Source organism: Scyliorhinus canicula, chromosome 6 (genome assembly GCF_902713615.1).
Source record: "Scyliorhinus canicula chromosome 6, sScyCan1.1, whole genome shotgun sequence".
In the NCBI taxonomy this organism is placed as follows: Eukaryota; Metazoa; Chordata; class Chondrichthyes; order Carcharhiniformes; family Scyliorhinidae; genus Scyliorhinus; species Scyliorhinus canicula.
The window spans coordinates 39,382,967-39,405,826 of NC_052151.1; the positions used below are offsets into that span (position 1 = coordinate 39,382,967).

General features: G+C 45.8%; 1 protein-coding gene across 1 annotated transcript in view; it reads right to left on the minus strand.

Annotated features, from left to right (window-relative positions):
• cep57l1 (centrosomal protein 57, like 1) overlaps positions 1–22,860 on the minus strand; it is an 87,112-nt gene that overhangs the window by 30,173 nt on the left and 34,079 nt on the right. The window contains 2 exon segments of the mRNA XM_038799200.1: positions 2,241–2,333; positions 21,927–22,004. Of these exon segments, the coding sequence (XP_038655128.1) occupies positions 2,241–2,333; positions 21,927–22,004 (171 nt within the window).

Below are 22,860 nucleotides of genomic sequence, written 5' to 3' on the forward strand. Positions count from 1 at the left end.
AACTGATTTTGGGCACAGTACCCGAGAGGTGAGGAATCTTGTTCTTGGATTGTGGCAGAAGAAGACCACTCAGCCAAACTAAGCAGGCCTGACCACAAGTGCCGTACATGTTGGCAGCTGCAATTTCACCCTGAGGACCTGGGTTCAGTGCCACAAAGGGTTTAATAACTTTCATTGTACTTTCAAAGGGAATGTAGATGACAGACTCCAGCCATAGAGCAGCCACCAGCAGAAACACTAGCTGAGTAGTGGGTGGGTGCATGGTACTCCTGAACATGGAAGAAACGTGTGCACAGGGTATTTACTGACCTTTCAGCAAAGCTCAGAACCCTATCTCTGCTGAGGATCAGACAGCACTGGTATATAAAAAACTGATTTCAATGAGCTAGTGGGCATTGGTGGGAGAAGCCAGTATTGCCTTAGCTTCCTTGTTTTTGTCCTTGCAGGAGAAAATGCTGGAAAATACAAAGGAGAGGGTGCGCACAGGAGGCAGCAGCAATAGACATTGCGAGGTTGTTGCCGCATGAAGAAGTGTGCAGCGGAAAGATGGGAGTACCTGGAGAAGAGGGCGTAAAGGTATCGAAATCGGTGGATGAAGAGGATGGAGTGTATCCCTCCCCATTTAACGCAGACCAAAGTCTGATCTGCACCGAAAGCCTCAGTTCTGCAGAGCCATCTGCTGCGAATACTCAACCTTTCCATGTCTCCCAAAAGGTAGTGGGTCTAGCAGGAGGAGCATGTCTGTGCTCCTGCCGCATCGATGTGGATCGCGGACAAGGTAGAACCTACACACCAGGCACTGTCATCATTGCAGAGGTACATTGAAGGGCGGCCCATATTGATCCAGGCATTGGAACTATATCTTCACAATCCCAATGACCTGCTCAGTGGTGGTCCTCGTGAGCAGATGGCTTTGGTTATTGCATATCTGTGGCTCTGTCATGAGTCGTGCAAAGCAGCGAGTCACCATCTCATCAAGGGATATCCCTTGTCCCCTAGAATCCATGCACAGAGTTTCAATGATGACATGAAGTGCTATTGCCAGACGATAAAGAAGTAAAAGCTATTCCCAGGATAATGAGCACTCACAGGTACCAGCTGAACATTTAGACAATGGAGAATCTCCCTGTTGAGGAATCTCACCCGCCACACAGTCGACACCTTGATAGCCATGTGGGTGCCATTGACGATGCTCTGCTCCTGTAAGGATCCAGCAATGGAGACAAATAGGTTTGAAATTGTAAACAGAGCATCAGTGATCTTCGAGATGCAATGTTGTGCTGTCACTTGTGGATAGGTGCAGTCTCCTCCAGCACGGATTCCCCGACATGTCCAGGTAATTTCTTTTTAGGCACACTGTCTGCTTTGCATGGACTTCTTGCCCTCCTGCCCTTGTTTCTCCCCCTCTTTCCTTCTCATGCCTGGGCACTGCACCTGCTCCTGAGCATGCTGATACTCGTCGCTATTTAATCCCATGACTAGTTGTTGCCTTGCTTGTGGTCAGTTGCATTCACAATAATTAATGAACCCAACCCCTGCCAATGCCTCACAATTGTCGGAGGGTCACAATCTTTCCACTGAACTTCCAGTGCACAGACTATTTGCTCTGCTACATCTGCTGACCCAATGGCAACAGTATGATAATGGAAGCGCCCGACTCAGCCATGCACCCTTACAAGAGCCCACCAAGTTGAATGGCACGGCCATGACTGGCTCCCACTGTGTTGACACTCCTACTTGGAGTTCAGATCGGGGAATCTGCCCTCTCCACAAAAATAACAAAAAGGCCCTTAACAAGTGAACAAGCTTGTTAACAAGGTGAACTGGCACAGAACCAAATTGGGCGTGTTGCTGGGTGCCACCTTCCCCCTCTGAAGCAAAATCACTGACAGCCAAAATGGCAACAGTAAACCTGTCAGTGGTACTAGAATATAGTACGAAGGGCCCGTACTGCGCTGTAGTGTTCTATGTTCTATATGCCTATACATCTATGTTCCTGCCCCAATACTCTGGAAAAATTCTACCTCAACTTGAGCAAGTCACATTAAATGCACAAATAAACTTTACAGTCTATATGCCACAAATAAAACAAGGATCTATGTAACCCACCCTTGTATAGAACAGTGCTTTAGTGAACATCTAGAATTTAGCAAAACTTTGTCGAAATTTAAATGCATGAAAATGTAGTAACAGTGGCAATACAACCATTTACAAATAATTTTAATCATTTTCTCCCGCACCTTCACAGTGTCTTTCTTTTTCTTGTTTTTCTTTCTCTTTTTTGTAGAACAGGATCCTATAAGAATTCGGTTCAGTTCAAGTCCAGTCTGAAGCTGGAAAGAAATAAAAAAAGTTCTCAAAAATTCCTAGAATGCTCAAATCTTGCACAATTCATGGCTGCCAAGATTTAAGGTAGACATTATTACTCAAACATTAGGTTAGGTGGATTGGCCTTGTTAAATTGCCCCTTGGTGTCCAGAGGTTAGATGGGGATATGGGGTTAGGATAGGGTGGAACAGTGGGCCTAGAAGGGTACTCTTTTGGAGGATCGGAACAGTTTCGAAGGGCTGAATGGCCTCCCTCTGCACTGTAGGGATTCTATGATTCTAAGATTCTATGATTAGAGGGGTCGGTTTGCCCAACAGAGAATTTTCAGAAAGGACCTATGGCAATATTATGTTTTTGCAAAGGAAAGAAAATTAGAATTGGCATTATAGGAGTGTGTGGTTTCTATCTAAACACTGCAACATTGAACAATCCTCAGAGGATATACAATGCTTTTAAACAATGCTGTTTAGTTCCAGCATGTCACTTTCCAGCATAAGTTAACTATTATAAAAACAGAAAGTGCTGGAAATACTCAGCATGTCTGGCAACATCTGTAGAGAGAGAGAAACTGAGTTAAAATACCAATTTGACTCCATTTTTGGAAGTTTTAATTCAGATCTTCAGCAGTGCCGTATTTTGCTTTTAATTAACTGTTAAATAACCACTATGGAATGGCATGCGGCAGCTCTCTTGATATATTTTGTAAATGGTTTTCACCATACCCGAACAGGCGCCGGAGTGTGGCGACTAGGGAATTTTCACAGTAACCTCATTGCGGTGTTAGGCCTATTTGTGACAGTAATAAAGATTATTATTATTATTATTACTACATCAGTTCAAACATGGAGCAGTCGCATAGAGTTGCCAACTCTCCAGGACTGGCGTGGAGTTTACAGGAGTTGAAGTTCAATCTCCTGGACACTGATATGTGTAACCCTGGAGAAACATCATAGAAACATTTAAAAAAATTGTTCTGACATTTTCTTTGAACATCTTTCTTTACTAGGTATAAGGACAGCACGGTGGCACAGTGGTTAGCACTGTTGCCTCACAGCTCCAGGGACCCAGGTTCAATTCCAGCCTTGGGTGACTGTCTGTGTGGAGTTGCACTTTCTCCCCCTGTCTGGTGGGTTTCTTCCGGGTGCTCTGGTTTCCTCCCACTGCCCAAAGATGTGCAGGTTAGGTGGATTGGCCATGCTAAAATTGCCCCTTAAGTGTCCAAAAGGTTAGGTGGGGTTACTGGGTCACGGAGATAGGGTGGAGGTGTGGGCTTAAGTAGGCTGCTCTTTCTAAGGGCTGGTACAGACTCGATGGGCCGAATGGCCGCCTTCTGCTCTGTAGGTATTCTATAATATTAAAAATGAGGGAACAAAAAAGTTATTTGACTGACGGTCAAGCATCATTCACTTGAGTAATGAGTCTTTTTCCTTTCCTTCTGGCAAATTGGTAGTGTGTCTCAAGGATGGGATGTGTTGGCCCACTAATGGCTGTAGTGTGGGGGCAGGACACATAATGAAATCTCCAGGAATGTGATCACATTTGGCAACTTTAAGCATGACACAGTACTTTTAATAAATAACTGATATTTATTTAAAGATATAACTATGCATATGCAACCATAAAATCTCTCATGCACATCCAGTTTTAGAGCATGGGAGTCATTTACTGACTTGTAAAATAATTACATTTATTGCCGCATTCTCTTCTGTAAAAAAAGGATTCTCGTAACAAACTCAAAGTATAAGCCACACAAATTAGAATGAAAAGAAACACATTAACAATCCCTGAAGACCCAGACATGATCATGAAGCATCGAGTATCAGAAATAATAAAATTACATTTAAAATCAGACATTCTGAAACAAGAAAATACAGAGGTGTCCACCCTCTCAGTATGAGCAAAGGACTGCTCTGATGGAAGACAGCTTATGTTGCCACACAGTTTTACTTCTCAAAACTCAGTCTGCCGGCCAAACTTTGTGCCTTAGCCCAGCAAGACACTTCCCACTAACTGGTTGAACACAGCAAATCCAAGTTAACCCCTTACTGAGTACATTCATTAAATGTGGGGACACTGATGTGTACTGAAGATGTGAAAAAGGTATTATATGAATGTAAGTTTCTTTCTTTGATTGCAAAGATATTTTTGCTCCCAACAGGCGAATAAAAAACACGATTGGATTTAGATTTCATTTGTTGTCATGATCAAGTACTTGGTCATTCTTCGAGTTTCAATAATTCTAGAACAGAATGCAACAAAATAAATTTACAAAATAAGTCATGACTGAAGGGGATTTCTGTGCTTCAAAGAAGTATTTTCAGACAATTTCACATACATGTTATTTTTAAGTACTGTTGACCTATCTAGGAATATTGCAAACATTGATGCACAGGATGGCTTCACAAACAGCAATGAAAAATTATCAAATGCAATATATTGCAGATGCTGAAAATTTGAAAAATTTTAAATCTGCTTTTGGTGTTAATGGCTGAGGGAGGAGATAGAATCATAGATACAGCTCAGGAGGCAGCCATTGAGCCGGTTGTGGCTGGGCCAGCTCTTTGCAAGATCAACTCGTCTAGTCCCGTTGGCCCACATTTTCTCTTGTTTCTTCCGATAAATATCCAATTCTGGCCTGAAGGCTGTCATTGCATCTGCCTGGAATGTATGGTGGAGATGATGCGTTCAAGATGCTAACCACTCGCTGTGTAAAAAACACTTTGCTGAGGTTATCGGTGCTTCTTTTGCCACGGGAAAATGGTGACGTTGTGGTAATGTCACTGAATCCAGAGACCCAGGCTTTGGGGACACATGTTCAAATCCCGCCATGCAGCACAGTGGTTAGCATCTCTGCTTCACAGCACCAGGGACCCGGGTTCAATTCCGGTCTCAGGACGCTATCTTGTGGAGTTTGCACTTTCTCCTCGTGTCTGTGTGGGTTTCCTCCGGGTGCTCCGGCTTCCTCCCACAGTCCAAAGGTGTGTCGGTTAGGTGGATTGGCCATGATAAATTGCCCCTTAGTGTCCAAAACGCTAGGTAGGGTTACTGGGTTACGAGAATAGTTCAGAGGCATGGGCTTAATAGGGTGCTCTTTCCAAGGGCTGGTGTAGACTCGATGGGCTTAATGGCCTCTTTCTGCACTGTAGGGGTTCGACAACGCTTCTCTGAGCTGGTGGCATTTAAATTCAATTAACCAAAAAAAATCTAGAATGATTGCTAGTTTCAGTAATGACCATGAAACTACCATCAAAAACCTATCTGGTTCATTAATGCCGTTTAGGGAAGGAAATCTATAGTCTTTACCTGGTCTGGCCTGCATCTGACTCCACAGATCCACGGCAATGAGGCTGACATTTAACTGCCCTCAAAGAGCAATTAGGGATGGACAACAAATGCTGCCATTGCCACTGATACTGACATCTCATCAAAGAAAATCCCCAAAATTAAAATCACCTAAATCAGTGTCCTCCGATTCTCAGCCCTTCAATCAGTGAGGACAGTTTCTCCCTATCTACACTGTCCAGACCATACGGAATTTTGAACACCTCTATCAAATCTCCTCTCAATCTTCTCAAGCTTTCCCTTTGCCCTTAACAAATCTGTGCTGGATTTAATCTGCATTTTCCCCAATTGATTCTTAATTTTGTTCTGGATTATTCTATCTAGAAGCTGCTCCACCAGGTGTTAAATTGACTGGCCTGTAGTTTCTTGGATTGCCTTTCCACCCTTTTTTTGAACATTTAGAAATATCCCACCCTTTGGCAACAGTCCCATATTTAAGGACGACTGGAAAATCATGCCCAGTGCCTCTGCAATTTCCATCTGGACTTCCCTCAAATATCCTTGGATTCCTCTCATCCGATCCTGGAGATTTACCAACCTTAAGCACAGCAAACCTATCTAATACCTCCTCCTTATCAATTTTTATCCCAACCAGTGTTTGAACCACCGCGTTCGCTATGACTTGTGCAACATCTTCTTCCTTGGTAAAGACAGACGTGTACTTAGAACATAGAACAGTACAGGCCCTTCAGCCCACAATGTTGTGCCGACCATTTATCCTAATCGAAGATCAACCGAACCTACACCCCTTCAATTTATAGCTGTCCATGTGCCTGTCCAAGAGTCACTTAAATGTCCCTAATGACTCTGACCCCACCATCTTTGCTGGCATTCCACACATCCACCACTCTCTGTGTAAAGAACCTACCTCTGACATCTCCCCTATACCTTCCTCCAATCACCTTAAAATTATGTCCCCTCATGACTGCCATTTCTGGCCTGGGGAAAAGTCTCTGGCTATCCACTCTATCCATGCCTCTCATCACCTTTTACGCCTCTATCAAGTCACCTCTGTTCCTTCTTCTCTCCAGTGAGAAAAGCCCTAGCTCCCTGTTATAACCTGCCTGCTTACCATTGGCTGGGGACTAATGGCAATCCCACAATCCTGTGGGAGTATGAGCTTCCCCAATGGGGGGGGGGGGGGGGGGGGGGGGGGGGGGGGGGGGGGGGAGAAATCATTAGCAGACTCCCTGCATAAATAAAACTGGCCAGTTTTGAACCAGCAGTCAGAGAGGAGTTAGCTGCAAGGGAAGTTGCTGTTGTGTGTATATATGTTATTGTAAATAAATGTTATTTCTTTGTATCCTGAAGACTCGTGCTGGATTCTTCGTGGCCCTCACAAAACTGGCGACGAGGGTTAAAGTGAATAGCTGTCTACACTGCTGAAGCCACCTCCCTGGATTTTTGTTGGATACAGGTTGGAAGTTGTTTTCTATTACACCATGCCTCTGTATGGACGTTTGGATGTTTTTGATGCTGCACTGGAAAGCTGGAACCAGTACGCACAACGGATGCGTTACTATTTCCGGATAAACAATATCACCAAAACAGAGGGCCAGGTGGTCATATTGCTCACCGCCTGTGGCCCACATATGTTTGGGGTGATTAGGAGCCTTACGTAACCAGCTGCGCCGGACACCAAAACATTTGATGAACTTGTGAACTTAGTGGGGCAACATTTTAACCCAACCCCATCCACGATAGTCCAACGTTACCGGTTTAATACCGCTGAGAGGACCCCAGGAGAATCCCTTGCCGATTTTCTGTCCAGGCTACGCAGGATTGCAGAGTACTGTGACTATGGTGAGACCTTATCAGAAATGTTACGTGACCGTTTGGTTTGCGGTATTAACAACGCGGCCACCCAGAGAAAGTTGTTAGCCGAGCCAACATTGACTTTTCAGCAGGCCATTCAAATAGTATGGTCACGAGAGAGCGCAGAACGAGGAGTGCAGGAGCTACAGGGAATGGAGGTGCATGCCTTGGGCGCAACCACTTCCGTCCAAAAGCGTCCCCCTGCACCCCTGCGGTACCTTGGGCGAGGCGACGTCCGGATCGACGGCAGTGGCCGTCGGACATTCCTCCCCGAAGGGAGCCTTCTCCAGAACCAATGGATGAGGAGCCATGTCCGTGTCAGACTTGTAGGCGCCGACCCCGTCGCGGACGCTGGTCTGGAGGGTGCCAGAGGCGCCGTCGTTCCGACCAAAACTGGGGCCAGCCCAGGGGCCGTACCTTTCATTTGGATGAACCTGCGGCGACTATGCTGCATTGTGTGGCAGCTCCCCGTGTGGCCCCCATTAAAGTGACAGTACGGGTCAATGGTCACCCGCTTGAGATGGAGTTGGACACTGGCGCAGCGGTCTCCGTGATCGGCCAGAGGACATTCGAACGTATCAAGCAGGATATACAGACCCTTACATTAACCGACACACAGGCCAGGTTGGCCACCTACACGGGGGAACCATTAGACATTGCAGGAACTACGATGACCCCTGTTGTTTATGGACGCCAGGAGGGGCGTTTCCCACTTATCGTGGTGCGTAGCCATGGGCCCAGCCTGTTGGGTCGGGACCGGTTGCGCCATTTGCGGCTGCAGTGGCAGCACATCCTCCAAACAGTTTCTGGAGGGTTGACTGAAGTGCTAGGACGATACTCAGATGTATTCCAGCCTGGTTTGGGGAAAATAAAAGGGGCTGTAGCCCGTATCCAAGTCGAACCAGGAGCCACGCTGCGCTATTTCCGGGCGCGCCCGGTGCCTTACGTCTTGCTCGAGAAAGTAGAAGGGGAGCTCACTCGTTTGGAGACTTTGGGTATCATCAGGCCCGTCTGTTTCACTGACTGGGCAGCACCAATTGTACCTGTAATGAAGCCAGATGCCACAGTTCGCTTGTGCGGCGACTATAAACTTAGTGAATACGGCTTTCCGACTCGACCGATACCCAATGCCTCGCATAGAGGACCTCTACGCGAAGCTTGCAGGCGGACTCTCGTTCACAAAATTAGATATGAGTCACGCTAACCTGCAGTTGGAGCTGGACCCTGCCTCCCGGCCATATGTAATGATTAATACACACCGGGGCCTGTATGAATATACACGTTTGCCCTTTGGAGTATCCTCTGCCTGCGCTATTTTTCAACGCGTTATGGAGGGCATTTTGAGAGGTTTACCGTGTGTTGCTGTCTACTTGGATGACAGGTTTTGATCACAGGGACGTCGGAGCAGGAACATCTGGAAAATTTGGAGGCTGTCCTTCGACGCTTTTCGGAGGCTGGAGTTCGTTTACGTTGCACAAAGTGCCTTCTTCAGGCGAAGGAAGTAGTCTACCTGGGTTATCGGGTGGACCGCGAAGGTTTGCACCCCGTCGCAGAGAAGGTGCGCGCGATTCAACAGGCCCCCGCCCCAACTGACACTTCGGATCTTTGTTCGTTTCTCGGCCTGGTAAACTATTACGGAAAGTTCCTCCCCAATCTGGCAACTACGCTGGCCCCGTTTCACCTTCTGCTAAAGAAGAATCACACCTGGGTTTGGGGTCAGCTGCAAGAAACCGCTTTCCGGCGGGTAAAACAACAATTGGTGTCGTCCGGGTTACTAACCCTCTATGATCCTGGAAAGCCTTTGCTCGTCACATGTGATGCATCCCCTTATGGTATTGGGGCTGTCCTGTCCCACAAAATGGAGAACGGGACCGAGCGGTCGATAGCTTTCGCCTCCCGCACACTGACTGCAGCGGAAAAAAAGTATGCGCAGATCGAGAAGGAGGGCCTGGCAGTGGTCTTTGCGGTGAAACGTTTCCACCAGTACGTATATGGCCGCCACTTCACTATTGTGACTGATCATAAGCCTCTCCTGGGACTTTTCAGAGAGGATAAGCCAATACCGCCCATTGCTTCCGCACGGATCCAGCGCTGGGCTTTGTTGCTCGCTGCATACGAGTATTCTCTGGAGCACAAACCAGGAACCCAGATAAGGAATGCCGACGCACTGAGCCAATTGCCTTTATCGACCGGCCCCATGTCGACCCCCACGACCAGTGAGATGGTTGCAACCCTAAATTTTATGGACACCTTGCCTGTCATGGCATCACAGATCCATGAGTGGACCCAGACGGAGTCAGTCCTGTCAAAGGTCCGGCACATAGTCCTGTATGGTGGGCAGCATAGACAGCTCCCAGGCGAGTTGCGGGCATTTTCCTCCAAGCTGTCCGAATTCAGGCAGCAGGGTAGCATGGTGGTTAGCATAAATGCTTCACAGCTCCAGGGTCCCAGGTTCGATTCCCGGCTGGGTCACTGTCTGTGTGGAGTCTGCACGTCCTCCCCGTGTGCGTGGGTTTCCTCCGGGTGCTCCGGTTTCCTCCCACAGTCCAAAGATGTGCGGGTTAGGTAGATTGGCCATGCTAAATTGCCCGTAGTGTCCTAATAAAAGTAAGGTTAAGGGGGGGGGGGGGGGGGGGGTTGTTGGGTTACGGGTATAGGGGGGATACGTGGGTTTGAGTAGGGTGATCATGGCTCGGCACAACATTGAGGGCCGAAGGGCCTGTTCTGTACTGTTCTATGTTCTATGTTCAGCGTGGAAGACGGCATCCTTCTGTGGGGGACGCGTGTGATTGTCCCGGAAAAAGGACAGGAGCTGATACTGAGAGACTTGCACAATGGGCATCCAGGTGTGACCAAAATGAAAATGTTGGCCCGGAGTTATGTCTGGTGGCCAGGCCTCGACACCGACATTGAGAAGGTGGCCCAAAACTGCTCCATTTGCCAGGAGCATCAGAAGCTTCCGCCGGCCGCGCCCCTACATCACTGGGAATGACCAGGACGGCCTTGGGCGTGCTTGCATGCAGATTTTGCCGGCCCTTTTCAAGGATCCATGTTCCTTCTATTAATCGACGCCCAGTCTAAATGGCTAGAGGTGCATAAGATGGGAGGCACAACGTCCTGCGCAACAATCGAGAAGACGCGTTTGTCTTTTAGTACGCATGGCCTCCCTGAGGTGCTGGTCACAGACAACGGTACTCCGTTCACAAGTGAGGAGTTTGCGAGGTTCATGAAGATGAAAGGCATACGCCACATCCGCACTGCTCCTGACCACCCAGCTTCAAATGGGTTGGCGGAGCGCGCAGTGCAGACATTCAAACAAGGCCTCAAGAAGCAGTCTTCTGGGTCAATGAACACAAGACTGGCTCGTTTTTTGTTTTCATATAGGACCACCCCCCATGCGGTGACTGGGGTAGCTCCCGCAGAACTCCTAATGGGCCGGAGACTTCGCATCCGCCTTAGCATGGTTTTCCCAGACATTGGCGCATAAGTACGCCGCACACAAGAACGGCAGGGACATGGTTTTTCTCGGCATCGGCCGATTCGGCAGTTTACGCCCGGTGACCCAGTGCTCATTTGGAATTTTGCTGGTGGTGCCCAGTGGGTCCCTGGAGTAATCTTTTGCCAAACGGGCCCTATCTCTTACCAGGTGCAAGCCCAGGGTCGTCTCCAGCGCAAACATGTAGACCAAGTTTGGTCCAGAAGACTATCCCTGCCAAAGATTCCCCGCCCCAGGAGCACATTTCTACATCCGCAGAGACCAGACACAATGGAAAGTATTCCTCACAATCTTCCTCTGGTGCCTCACTCAAAGCCTGCGCAGGTCGTGACAGAACCGCGTGGAGATAAAGACGCCGAGCTGACAGAGGCAGCAGACCCTGACTCCGAGATGGAGACACAAGACACCTCAGAGGGGGAATCCTCGGGCCCACGGGTCGTGGATGGACAACCTTTGCGCCGTTCATCATGGAAGCGCCGGTCTCCATCTCGTTACACGCCGCCTGATCCAGTGCCTCGTGCAAATGGGGTCCGGCCTGCGGCAAAACGAGTCCGACGCCCTCCTTCACCAGGGTCTTCGGTGGATTCCTTGGACTTTGGGGGGGGGGGGGGGATTTTTTCATAGAATTTACAGTGCAGGAGGCCATTCGGCCCATCGAGTCTGCACTGGCTCTTGGAAAGAGCACCCTACCCAAGGTCAACACCTCCACCCTATCCCCATAACCCAGTAACCCCCACCCAACACTAAGGGCAATTTTGGACACTAAGGGCAATTTATCATGGCCAATCCACCTAACCTGCACATCTTTGGACTGTGGGAGGAAACCGGAGCACCCGGAGGAAACCTACGCAGACACGGGGAGGATGTGCAGATTCCGCACAGACAGTGACCCAAGCCGGAATCGAACCTGGGACCCTGGAACTGTGAAGCATTTGTGCTATCCACAATGCTACCCTGCTGCCCATTGAATGATATAACCTGCCCGCTTACCATTGGCTGGGGACTAATGACAATCCCACAATCCTGTGGGAGAATGAGCTTCCCCAATGAGGGGGGCAGAGAAATCATTAGCAGACTCCCTGCATAAATAAAGCTGGCCAGTTTGGAACCAACAGACAGAGAGGAGTTAGCTGCAAGGGAAGTTGCTGCTGTTGTGTGTATATATATGTTATTGTAAATAAATGTTATTTCTTTGTATCCTGAAGACTCGTGCTGGATTCTTCGTGGCCCTCACAAAACTCCCTCAACCTTTCTTCATAAGACATGCCCTCCAGTCTGGGCAGCATCCTGGTAAATCTCCTCTGCACCCTCTCCAAAGCATCCACATCCTTCCTATAATGAGGCGACCAGAACTGGACACAATATTCCAAGTGTGGTCTAACTAGGGTTTTATAAAGCTGCAGCAAAATCTTGCGGCTCTTAAACTCAATCCCCCTTTTAATGAAAGCCAACACACCATACGCCTTCTTAACAACCGTATCAACCTAGGTGGCAACTTGATGGATCCATGTACATAGACCCCAAGATCCCTCTGTTCCTCCACACTTCCAAGAATCCTGCCTTTAACCCTGTATTCAGCATTCCAATTCGACCTATTAGTGTGAAGTCCATCCTTGAAAGGCATGTTTGCCTAGAGACCAAAACTGATTTATAAATAATCCACTTGTTTTAAATCATTCATATATAATTTTTTGTTTACATTGGGCCATTATTAAATCAAATCTGAAAAGCAGTCATTTTGTTATCCAAACCTATGGAATTATGAATCAAGTTTCCTTCAAAGGGAGTATTGTTGCATGCTAAAAATAAAGATTGTGAATGTTTCTTAAACATTTGACTCAACTCGTACATATTGTATTTATTAGTCTTGCGGCCCTTAAATGTGATGGAACAACGGCATCACTATTCTATGGATCCCAAGCATGATCATCTTGAGAATCCCTTTATCAGAAAATACAGTGGCCTAATGCAGATCCTAACTTTGACCCTCCAGAGGAAGGTCACCAAACTTGAATAAACTAGTCATTCCCGGAGTAGAGTACAATAAAACAACATGACAATTCCAGGAAAGAAGTCGACTTAGATAGGATATTAAGCAGTATCTAATATCATCTATTCAGGTGTATATTATAGAACCAAGGGAACTGCATGAAGTTCATTGATATCCTGGCCAACATTTTCCCTGGAGTATCATCAATGATAACAAACAAATTTGCCATTGTTCTGTGCAATTCATAGAATCTTGTTGTACACACATTTCTCATAGTTAGTTCCTCGAAACAAGGATGACATCTGCCAGGCTTCAGGATTTCAGTGTCCTCAGGTGACTCGGCAAGGCAATCCTGATGCCACAGAAAGGACAAGAGTTATCTTAAGGGGGGGATGGCGGTTCTCGAGCCCAGGTTCTGCTCTCTCTCCTTTCAGCTGGAATGATATAAGAAGTGTTGAATGACTTAAAGGGTCCCCATCAATAACAATATCTGGAGGGGTCAGTGCTTGACTGGGGGAGGGCTGAAGGAGGATTTTAGTCTTGCTGATGTTGACCGAGACCCGAAATCCTTTTGGAAGCAGAATTGAAGATTCTACGGGTAGTCAAAATGTGGCCCATAATTGCACAGTCATTCACATATTGTAGGTCTTATGGTCACTGCACTGTTCTACTTAACGATAATGACATTTCACTGACCATACAAATATAGAAGTTAAAATAGAGAAACAGGTAATTTAGCCTAGCTAAACACATCAGCATTTATTCTCCAGATGAACAAATAGGTCTAATTATATTTATTAATCAGTTCCCCTCATCTGATCTAATGTTGAATGTTGACCATTCCTGCCTCAAGCACGGACCCTGGGAATCAACCTCACAATTCCACAGAGGCTTCACTTGCCCACATCCTAAATCTCATTTATAGCCCCACATTCCAGGCACTTAATTGTTGGAAATAGTCCCATCTTGAATGATTTTAAACATTTCTCCCACATCGCTCTTTGATCTGCACGGTGCTATTGAATAAAGGACACAATTTTAAGTTTCTGAGAAAATTTGTTGTGGGAAATAAAAGGTGCGGGCAAGGCCAGCATTTGTTGCACATTCCTAATTGACCTCCAAAAGATGGTGAGAAGCTGCCATCTTAAACCACTGCTGTCCACCTGGGGCATGCACAGTGCTGTTAAGGAGGGAGTTCCAAGGTTTTGAGTCAGCAAAGGAGAAGGAATCATAATTTAGTTCAAAGTTAGGATGTGGTTTGGAGGGGAACTTAAAGGCGTGGTTTTCTCATGTGTTTGCTGCCTCTTCCCTTTAAAGTGGTAGAGGTTGTGGGTTTGGGGCTTGTCAAGGAAAGAAGTCTGTTGAGTTGTTGCCGTGCATCTTTGTTATGGTGCACACCACCCGTCAATGTGGAAAATTGCCCAGGAATGTCCTGTACAGAAGAAATAGGACAAAGCAAACCCAGCCAAATATTGTCCCATCAAGTCTACTCTCGATCATTAGTAAAGAGATGAAAGGGGTCATAAACAGTGCTATCAAGTGGCACTTACTTAGCAATAAAATGCTCACTGATGCTCAGTTTTGGTTCCGCCAGCTCCTGACCTCATTACAGCTTTGGTTCAAGCTTGGAAAAAAGAGCTGAATGCCAGAGGGGAGGTGAGAGTGACTGCACTCGACATCGAGGCAGCACTTGACCAAGTATGGCATCTCAGAGCCCTGGCTAAACTGGAGTCAATGCGAATCAGGGGGAAACCCTCAGCTGGTTGGAGTCATACCTGGCACAAAGGAAGATGGTTGTGGTGGTTGGAAATCAATCATCTAAGTCCCAGGAAATTATTGCAGGGGTTCCCCAGGGTAGTGTCTTAGACCCAACCATCTTCATCAATTACCTTCCTTCCATCATAAGGTCAGAAGCGGGGATGTTTGCTGATGACTGCACAATGTTCAGCATCACCTCTGCAGATATTGAAACAGCCAACATCCAAATGCAGCAAGACCTGGACTGCATCCAGGCTTGGGCTGACAAGTGGCAAGTAACATCTGTGCCACACAAGTGCCTGGATGACCATCTCCAACAGGAGAGAATCTAACCATCACCCCATGACATTCAATGGCATGACCATCGCTGAACCCCACACTATCAACATCATGGGGGTTACCATTGACCAGGAATTGAACTACGGCTTCCTCATAAGCACCATGTCCACATCCAAAGGCCTAGCAAATTTAACTTCTCCCAACAACTTCTCGAACATACGTGCCACATATGCACTAGTGTCCGTTCCCTCACTGCCCTCCGGCAGGCCGACAATTCTCAAATTCAATTTGCGTTATCCGTTCTCCAAATCCTCCACTTTGTTCTGTAGCCTCTCTCATGATCCCTCATCGGCCCCATCTCCACCGCCATCACGGCTAGCTGCTCATCGTGTTTGCCCACTGCCTCCTCCACCTTCTGGATCGCCTGGCCCTAGGCTTCCAACCTCTGCTCCATGCGATCAATCCCCATGCTGGTCAGGTCCTCCAGATATGAGCAAATTTCTCAAGGAGAAAGGCCACAAGCTGATCCATCGACCAGTGGGCTGGCATATTCCCCTGACCCTCCGCCATATTTCGGTGTCGCAGGCTCCACAATAAATTTCAACAAACTCGCTCTTCTTTTTAGACCACTTATGGTCCACAAATCCATACACTGGTAGGGAAACTCTCTTCTACCTCACCAGCACCTTGTATTATTTCACCAGTACCTCATATTATCATTCAGATCCATCGTAAATCAGGAGAAAAAGGTCCAAAAAGTCCACCACGAGCGGGAGTCACCAAATGTGGGACCACTCACACCATGGCCACCACCAGACGTCTATCACCAGGAATTGAACTAGACAAGCTATATAAATACTGTTGCAAGAGAGCAAGTCAAAGACTAGGAATCCTGCAGTGAGTAACTCACCTCCTGACTCTCCAAAGGCTGTCCACCATCTACAAGGCACAAGCCTGGTGATGGAATACTCTCCATAATGCTTGGATAAGTGCAGTTCCAACAACACTGATGGAGCGTGACACCATCCAGGACAAAGCAACCCACTTGATTGCTGCCGCTACCACAAATATCACTGACGAACAGTGACAACAGTGAGTACCATCTACAAGATTCACTTCAGGAACTCACCAAGGCTTCTTCTGCAGCATCTTCCAAACTCATGATCTTTACCATCTAGAAGGACAAGGGCAGCAGATACCTGGAAACACCACCACCTGGATGTTCTCCGCCATGTCACTCATCATCTTGACTTGAAAATATGTTGTTGTTATTCCTACACTGTCGCTGGATCAAAATCCTGGAGTTTCCTCCTGAACAGCACTCTGGGCGTACCTGTACCACAAGACACTGCAGCAGCACAAGAAGGCAGCTCACAACCAGCTTCACAAGGGTAACCTGGATGGTCAATAGATGCTTTGTTAACCAGCAATGCCCAGACCCTATAAGTGAATTTTTAAAAAACAACGCTGCCACTGTGCGTTGATGGTGAAGGAAGTGAATGTTTACAGTGTTGGTTGGGATATGATCAAGCAATCATTCTAGAGGATGTCGAGATTCTGCAACGTTGCTAGAGTTGCACTCATCCAGACAAGTAGAATGCAGTCCATCACACTCCTAACTTGGGTCTTCTAGCTGGTGGACATGCTTTGAAGAGTCAGGAGATGAGTGACTTGGCACAAAATTCCCAGTCTCTGATCTATTCTTCTAGCCACAGTAATATAATTGGTCCATTTCAATTTCTGGTCAATGGTAACCCTCACGATGTTGACGGGGATTCACTGATAGTAATGTGGTTGAATATCAAGAGGATACGGTTAGATTATCTCTTGTTGGAGATGATTGTCGGGCACTTAAATAGCAAATAATGTTTGTACCATAGATCAGCCCAAGCCTGAATTTTGCCCTGGTTTTTGCAAATTTGGATACAGAACTTCAGCATCTGAGATGTTGCGAGTGCAACTTAACACTGCAATGATCAACAAACAACCCACTTCTAACAGACGAAAGTTCACTGATTATACGGCTGGAGAGAGTTGGGCCTAGGATATTATCCTGCGAAACACCTACAGCAATGTCCTAGGACCGAGATGATTGGCCTCCAAAACCTCAACCATCTTCCTTTATAGTTGGTATGACTCCAACTAATAGAGACTTTAACGCTTGATTACCAATGGCATCTGCTTTGATAGGACTCGTAGATGACAAACGCTGTTTGATATCAATGTTAGTCACTCTCACCTCACCTCTTGAACTCAGCTCCTTTATGTTTGGACCAAGGCTGTAAAAGAACAAAAGTGGAGTGGCCCTGGTGGAACCAAAACTGAAATGTCAGTGAGCAGGTTATTGCTGTGTAAGTGCCACTTAAGAGCACTGTTGCTGGCTGGATTTGAATTGTTCTGCTTTGAGTACAGAACAGACCTGTGCAATTTTCTACATTGCCAGATAGGTGCCAGCATTGCAGCTGTTTTGGAAGAGCTTGGTTAGAGGCACGACTAGTTCTGGAGCACAAAACTTCAGAAATATTGCCAGAATATTGTCAGAGCTCATAAATTATTCTTCAGCCATCTTTTGATATCACACGGATTAATCAAATTGGTTGAAGAGAGGCATCTGTGGTGCTGCGGACCTCAGGAGGAAGCCTATGTGGGTCAACCCCTCAGTACTTCTGGTTGAAAATGCTTCAGCTTTGTCTTCTGCACTGATGTGCAGGGCTCCCCTATCATCGAGGATGAGATTTGTGTAGTCTCCACCTCTGGCTACAGTAATTGCCTGCTTAACGTTGTTGTTGCATTTCTGCAAAGCGCAACTTTAAGTGCAACAACTTTAAAAGAATTCAATTTTTCCATTATGACCAATATAAAAGCTGTATTAGGTGCTGTAGTATCTATCTCATCATACCGTTGAACCTCCATGGGGGAAGGACAGAATCATGGGTGGGAAGGGAGTTTGTTATGAAATACTGCACATTCCTAAATTTGTAAATGAAACACGTTAAAACTTATTTTATTTCCATACTGAATGAGCATTGATTGGCTATAGGCGAGATTTCTGCCACTCCCTCGAGAAGAAGTCCTGCCTTAGCAAGCTGCTGGCCAAACAGTCCTTGCAGTGCTGTCGTGCTTTGTTTGAACCAATCACTGTTTGTCGATGTACAATTTATCAATGTACTCTGTCAACTATAATTTTCTTTGTCTACTATGTGCGTGCTGTGTACGTTCCCTCAGCCGCAGAAAAATACTTTTCACTGTACTTCGGTATGCATGTGACAATAAATCAAATCAAATCAGAAGAGGAACTACACCAACCTGCCTGAGCCCAAGTGCTGTAGCCATAGGACAAGCTAAGTTTAAGGGATCCCAGGGCAGGGAGGGTAAGGAAGGCCTGGGGAATTATGAGGTGGAAAATCGGGGTCTCAGGTGAGAGGCCTGATGGGAGGAGGGAGGTCCAGAGGCCACCAAGCCTTAAGGGAAGGACAGCCCCCACTCCCATGATTCTGTCCTTCCCCCATGGAGGTTCAACGGTCCCTGCAATTTCACACTCCGACCCCATCTAAAAACCCACCACGGGGAACGTAAAATCAGGCCGTGTTTCAAAGGGAGCATTTTAAACCTTTGTGTTGTGATTTTCAATAATAAGCACTTCAGGTAAGTTTAAAATTTAAAGGCAGCATAATTTTTAATCACACAATACCCCAAAATGTAAAAGCAAAGAAACATCCTCGCTCCCTCATGACCACAGACATACACACAAGTAAATATGGATTTATGATTAGGTTATTAGTAAAAGAAAATACAAGTAATATTACATAGAATTTACAGTGCAGAAGGAGGCCATTCAGCCCATCGAGTCTGCACCGGCTCCTGGAAAGAGCACCTTACCCAAGGTTAACACCTCCACCCCATCCCCATAACCCAGTAACCCCACCCAACACTAGGATGGATATATCATGTATCCAAATACCATTTCTTTCAAAATGCTAACTAGCAGGTCTGGATAGGTTCTCTCCCATTATTCTTTGGATGAATGGATGTTGGAAGCCTCTGGGTCTCCAGATGAAATTGTGGCCAGGTTTTGTCAAGGTGAAATTTTCTGGTGAAAATGAATTAGCCTGACTTGCACATTGCCTTGTTGACTGGCTGATAACCCTGCCTATGTTCTTCTTGATGGAGGATGGTTGCTCCTGCCCTAATGGCTCATAGACTAATCTGTCTCTCCCCAGTTCTTGGCATTAAAAATTGTGATCTGAAGTCGGTTTCAATCATGTGACCACCCTCCCCTCTCCATGGTCAATACCTCCATTGTACATGTAAATGTTTCAAAGTTAGAAACCACTGCTACACAATGATGCATTCAAACATCATGGGCTTCAAAGTCAATGTTGAAGACTTTCAGGGCAACTACCTCCTGACTGCGTACCCCTATACCACCACCTCTGCCAGTGCGACAGAACATAGAGAGAAATGGTGATAGAGGTGTCAGTTATGATTTTAATTATGACTGCCAGGCTGGTGCTTGACTAGTCTGTGGGACAGCTCTCCTAATTTTGGCAAAGCCCCCAGATATTAGCAAGAACATTAGCAATCCAGATGGGGTTTTTACAGCAATTTGTTAGTTTTCATTAAATCACTACAGGTCAGGAGGCGGCCATTTGGCCCATCGAGTCTGCAGTAACCCTCTGCAAGAGTATCCCACGTAGGCCCACCGCATAACCTGCATATCTTTGGACACCAAGGAGCAATCCACCTCACGTGTGCATCTTTGGACAGTGGGAGGAAATTGGTGCACCCGGAGGAAACTCACGCAGACACAGGGAGAATATACAAACCCCACACAGACAGTCACCCAAGACCAGAAATGGTCACCATTATTAACTAAGTTATATAGCTAAGTTCCGCACGCATGAATGCGGACTCAACCGGGATCTGGGATTCATGTCGCATTACATTCGGCCCCCACCAACAAGCCTGGACTTGCAGAGGCCTACCGACTGAACTGGCTTGGGACAATTCACACCTCTTTAACCTGGAGTTACCTCTCTCTCTGCATCTTTGATGATTTGATTGCCTGCAGGTGCTCGCATTCCGGGGCATCTCTGACTGTGTCTATATAAACATTTCTGGAACAAGCCTTTCCATTCACCTGAAGAAGGAGCCGTGCTCCGAAAGCTCGTGTTTGAAACAAACCTGTTGGACTTTAACCTGGTGTTGTAAGACTTCTTACTGTGCTCACCCCAGTCCAACGCCGGCATCTCCACATCATGGCCACCATTATTAAGACTAGCTTTTAAGCACAGATTTATCAATTAATTGAATTTAAATTCCAACAGCTACTGTAGTGAGATATGAATCTGTCTGCCCAGAGCACTCGCCTGGGATTCTGGATTACTAGTCCAATAACCATACCAATGTCTGAATAGCAATGTATGTTTCACTATGATCATTTTAAGGAGTGCGCAATGCCTGTAATATTTTAGGTGCAAAACTATCAAGGAGGCTCTTAGTCTCAAGACAGTCCTCTGCAGACATGTCCCATGCCAGCTCGGTGCATTGAAGGATACCAGATGAACATATAACAAGAAGCTTGAATCTACCACAGTATTTAACAACCACTCTGCATATTTAAGCAGTTTCAGGTGTATGAATACATCAAAGGATGTCCTGTAATACAAGTTTGTGGCCTGTTGTAAACTGCAGAGTCACATTCTTAGAGGAGGAAGGCTCCAGTCCAGGCAGAGTGAAGGACCCAGTAAGAAAGGTAGGAGCAGCTTCCAGAGATTCGGAAAGAGAAGGTTGTGTTGGCTTCGGTAGACATTGAGCAAGTTCTCATATACAAGAATGTTAGCTTGGAAACGCCCACTGCATTTCAAGTCCTGCCTACATCTTACTCATGCCATCCTTTACTAACAGTGATTTTCACACACAAAATAGACACACACTGTTCTCAGATAGGCACATCCTATTCCCAAAACATTGAGGAGGGCTTTTCTAACACCATAATTACATTTAACTTCTTTGTAAAGTTTGGAATGTCTCATAACATTATTATGATGCAAATTTTATTCCCAGTAGCTAATTTCTCAATTTAGCAGAGAAAGAAAAGTGGCAGCTGAAAATAATTTTCAAAAAATGAGAATTTAATTCCTTCTTTTTTCCTTTTATTGCTATATTTGGTGGCCACTAATCGTCAATTAGTTGTTTTAATATAGCCTTAGCAGTTTTCATTGAACCAGTTTGTCTGCTTCCAATTGGTAAATACCAGGTATGCACTGCAACAAATCAAATGATAGTCATTCACATTTAGATAAGTGCAATGCCCAAACTATGAAAGACAAAATGCACAAGACACTCTAGATCATACATTCATATTCTACTATATCAACTAATAGCTGTTCTTGATTAACGTGTTCAAAGTCTCCACAAGAGTAAAATTTGAGCATTTCAATCTGTTCCACTTAATTACATTACAGTCCTATACTACATTCCAAGCCAACTGCTGTTTTGAAATACAAGCATTTTATTTTTCAAAGAAATATATTAGCCAGTTTAACTGTTAGTGTAATTTGCAGTTCAGACTTTCCTTGGAAAAATGAACACACTTCTGCTACAACTCAACGTAATTTGTGAAATAAGAATATATTCTACTGGATTTTCCCAAATGTTAAATTGAATTTTCTTATTTTTTGATGTGTCTTAGTTCTCTATCTTAAAGGAATTTATTGATCTAGTTTGCGGCTGCATGTGGTCTGGGAGCAAACATTTTGTACAGAATTTCCACTTTCTCATTCCCCAGTACAACATTGTATTATTCCATTACATAAAACATCACAGGTGGGACAGTGAACCATGTACGACATTCCCCATTCATAGGGTTACACTGCCCTTCAAAACTACTGTGAAACATCAGGCTGTTCCACTCACCTGAGCTGCTTTATCTTGGATCAATTTACGATGATGTTCTTCTTCCTGAAGTTTCTGTTCCAGTTCATTAATTTTACTCTAGAATTGAAAGATATTTACACCAATCAAAAAGCGCTCGCATTTAAAACCGACCACATTGCTTCAGAAGGTTATTTTGAGGACAAAGAAAAAGTAATTTTACAACATGGTCACCTTCACGTATTGTGTTTGTTTAGTGAACAGAATTGACTAAAGTGAACTGGGAAATTAGGTTAAGGGATACATCTGTAGAGATGTGGTAAACATTCAAGGAGATATTTCAGAATTCTCAGAAAATATATCCAAAAGGGAAGGACATACCATCAATGGCTACTAAAGAAATTAAAGACAGAATCAAATTGAAAGAAATAATGTATAATTCCACAAGGATGAGTGGCAGGTTAGAGACTGGACAGAAAAGAACCAAAGAACGTGTGTGCCAAAGAAGCAAATCGGCATGTTTCCCAACCGGAAACCCTGGATGAACAGGGATATCCACTGCTTGCTGAAGTCTAGGTCTGAGGCATTCAAGTCAGGCGACCCTGACCTCTACAAGAAAGGCAGATATGATCTAAGGAGATCCATCAAAAATGCCAAAAGACAGTACCAGACCAAGCTTGAGTCCCAGGCTAGCCACACGGATCCCCACCGTCGATGGCAAGGTCTAGAAGGCATAATGGGCTACAAGATGAAGGCATGTAAAATAGTCGGCTCCAACGCACCCCTTCCTGATGATCTCAACGCATTCTATACCCACTTTGAGCAAGAGGTCAGCAAGAGCGAGCCCTCCACCCCAGAAGCCTCGGATGAACTTGTATCTGAGATCACCACTGCAGACGTCAGAGCAGCCTTCTTGAAGGTCAATCCACAGAAAGCCACTGGCCCGGATGGGGTACCCGGACAAGCACTCAGGTCT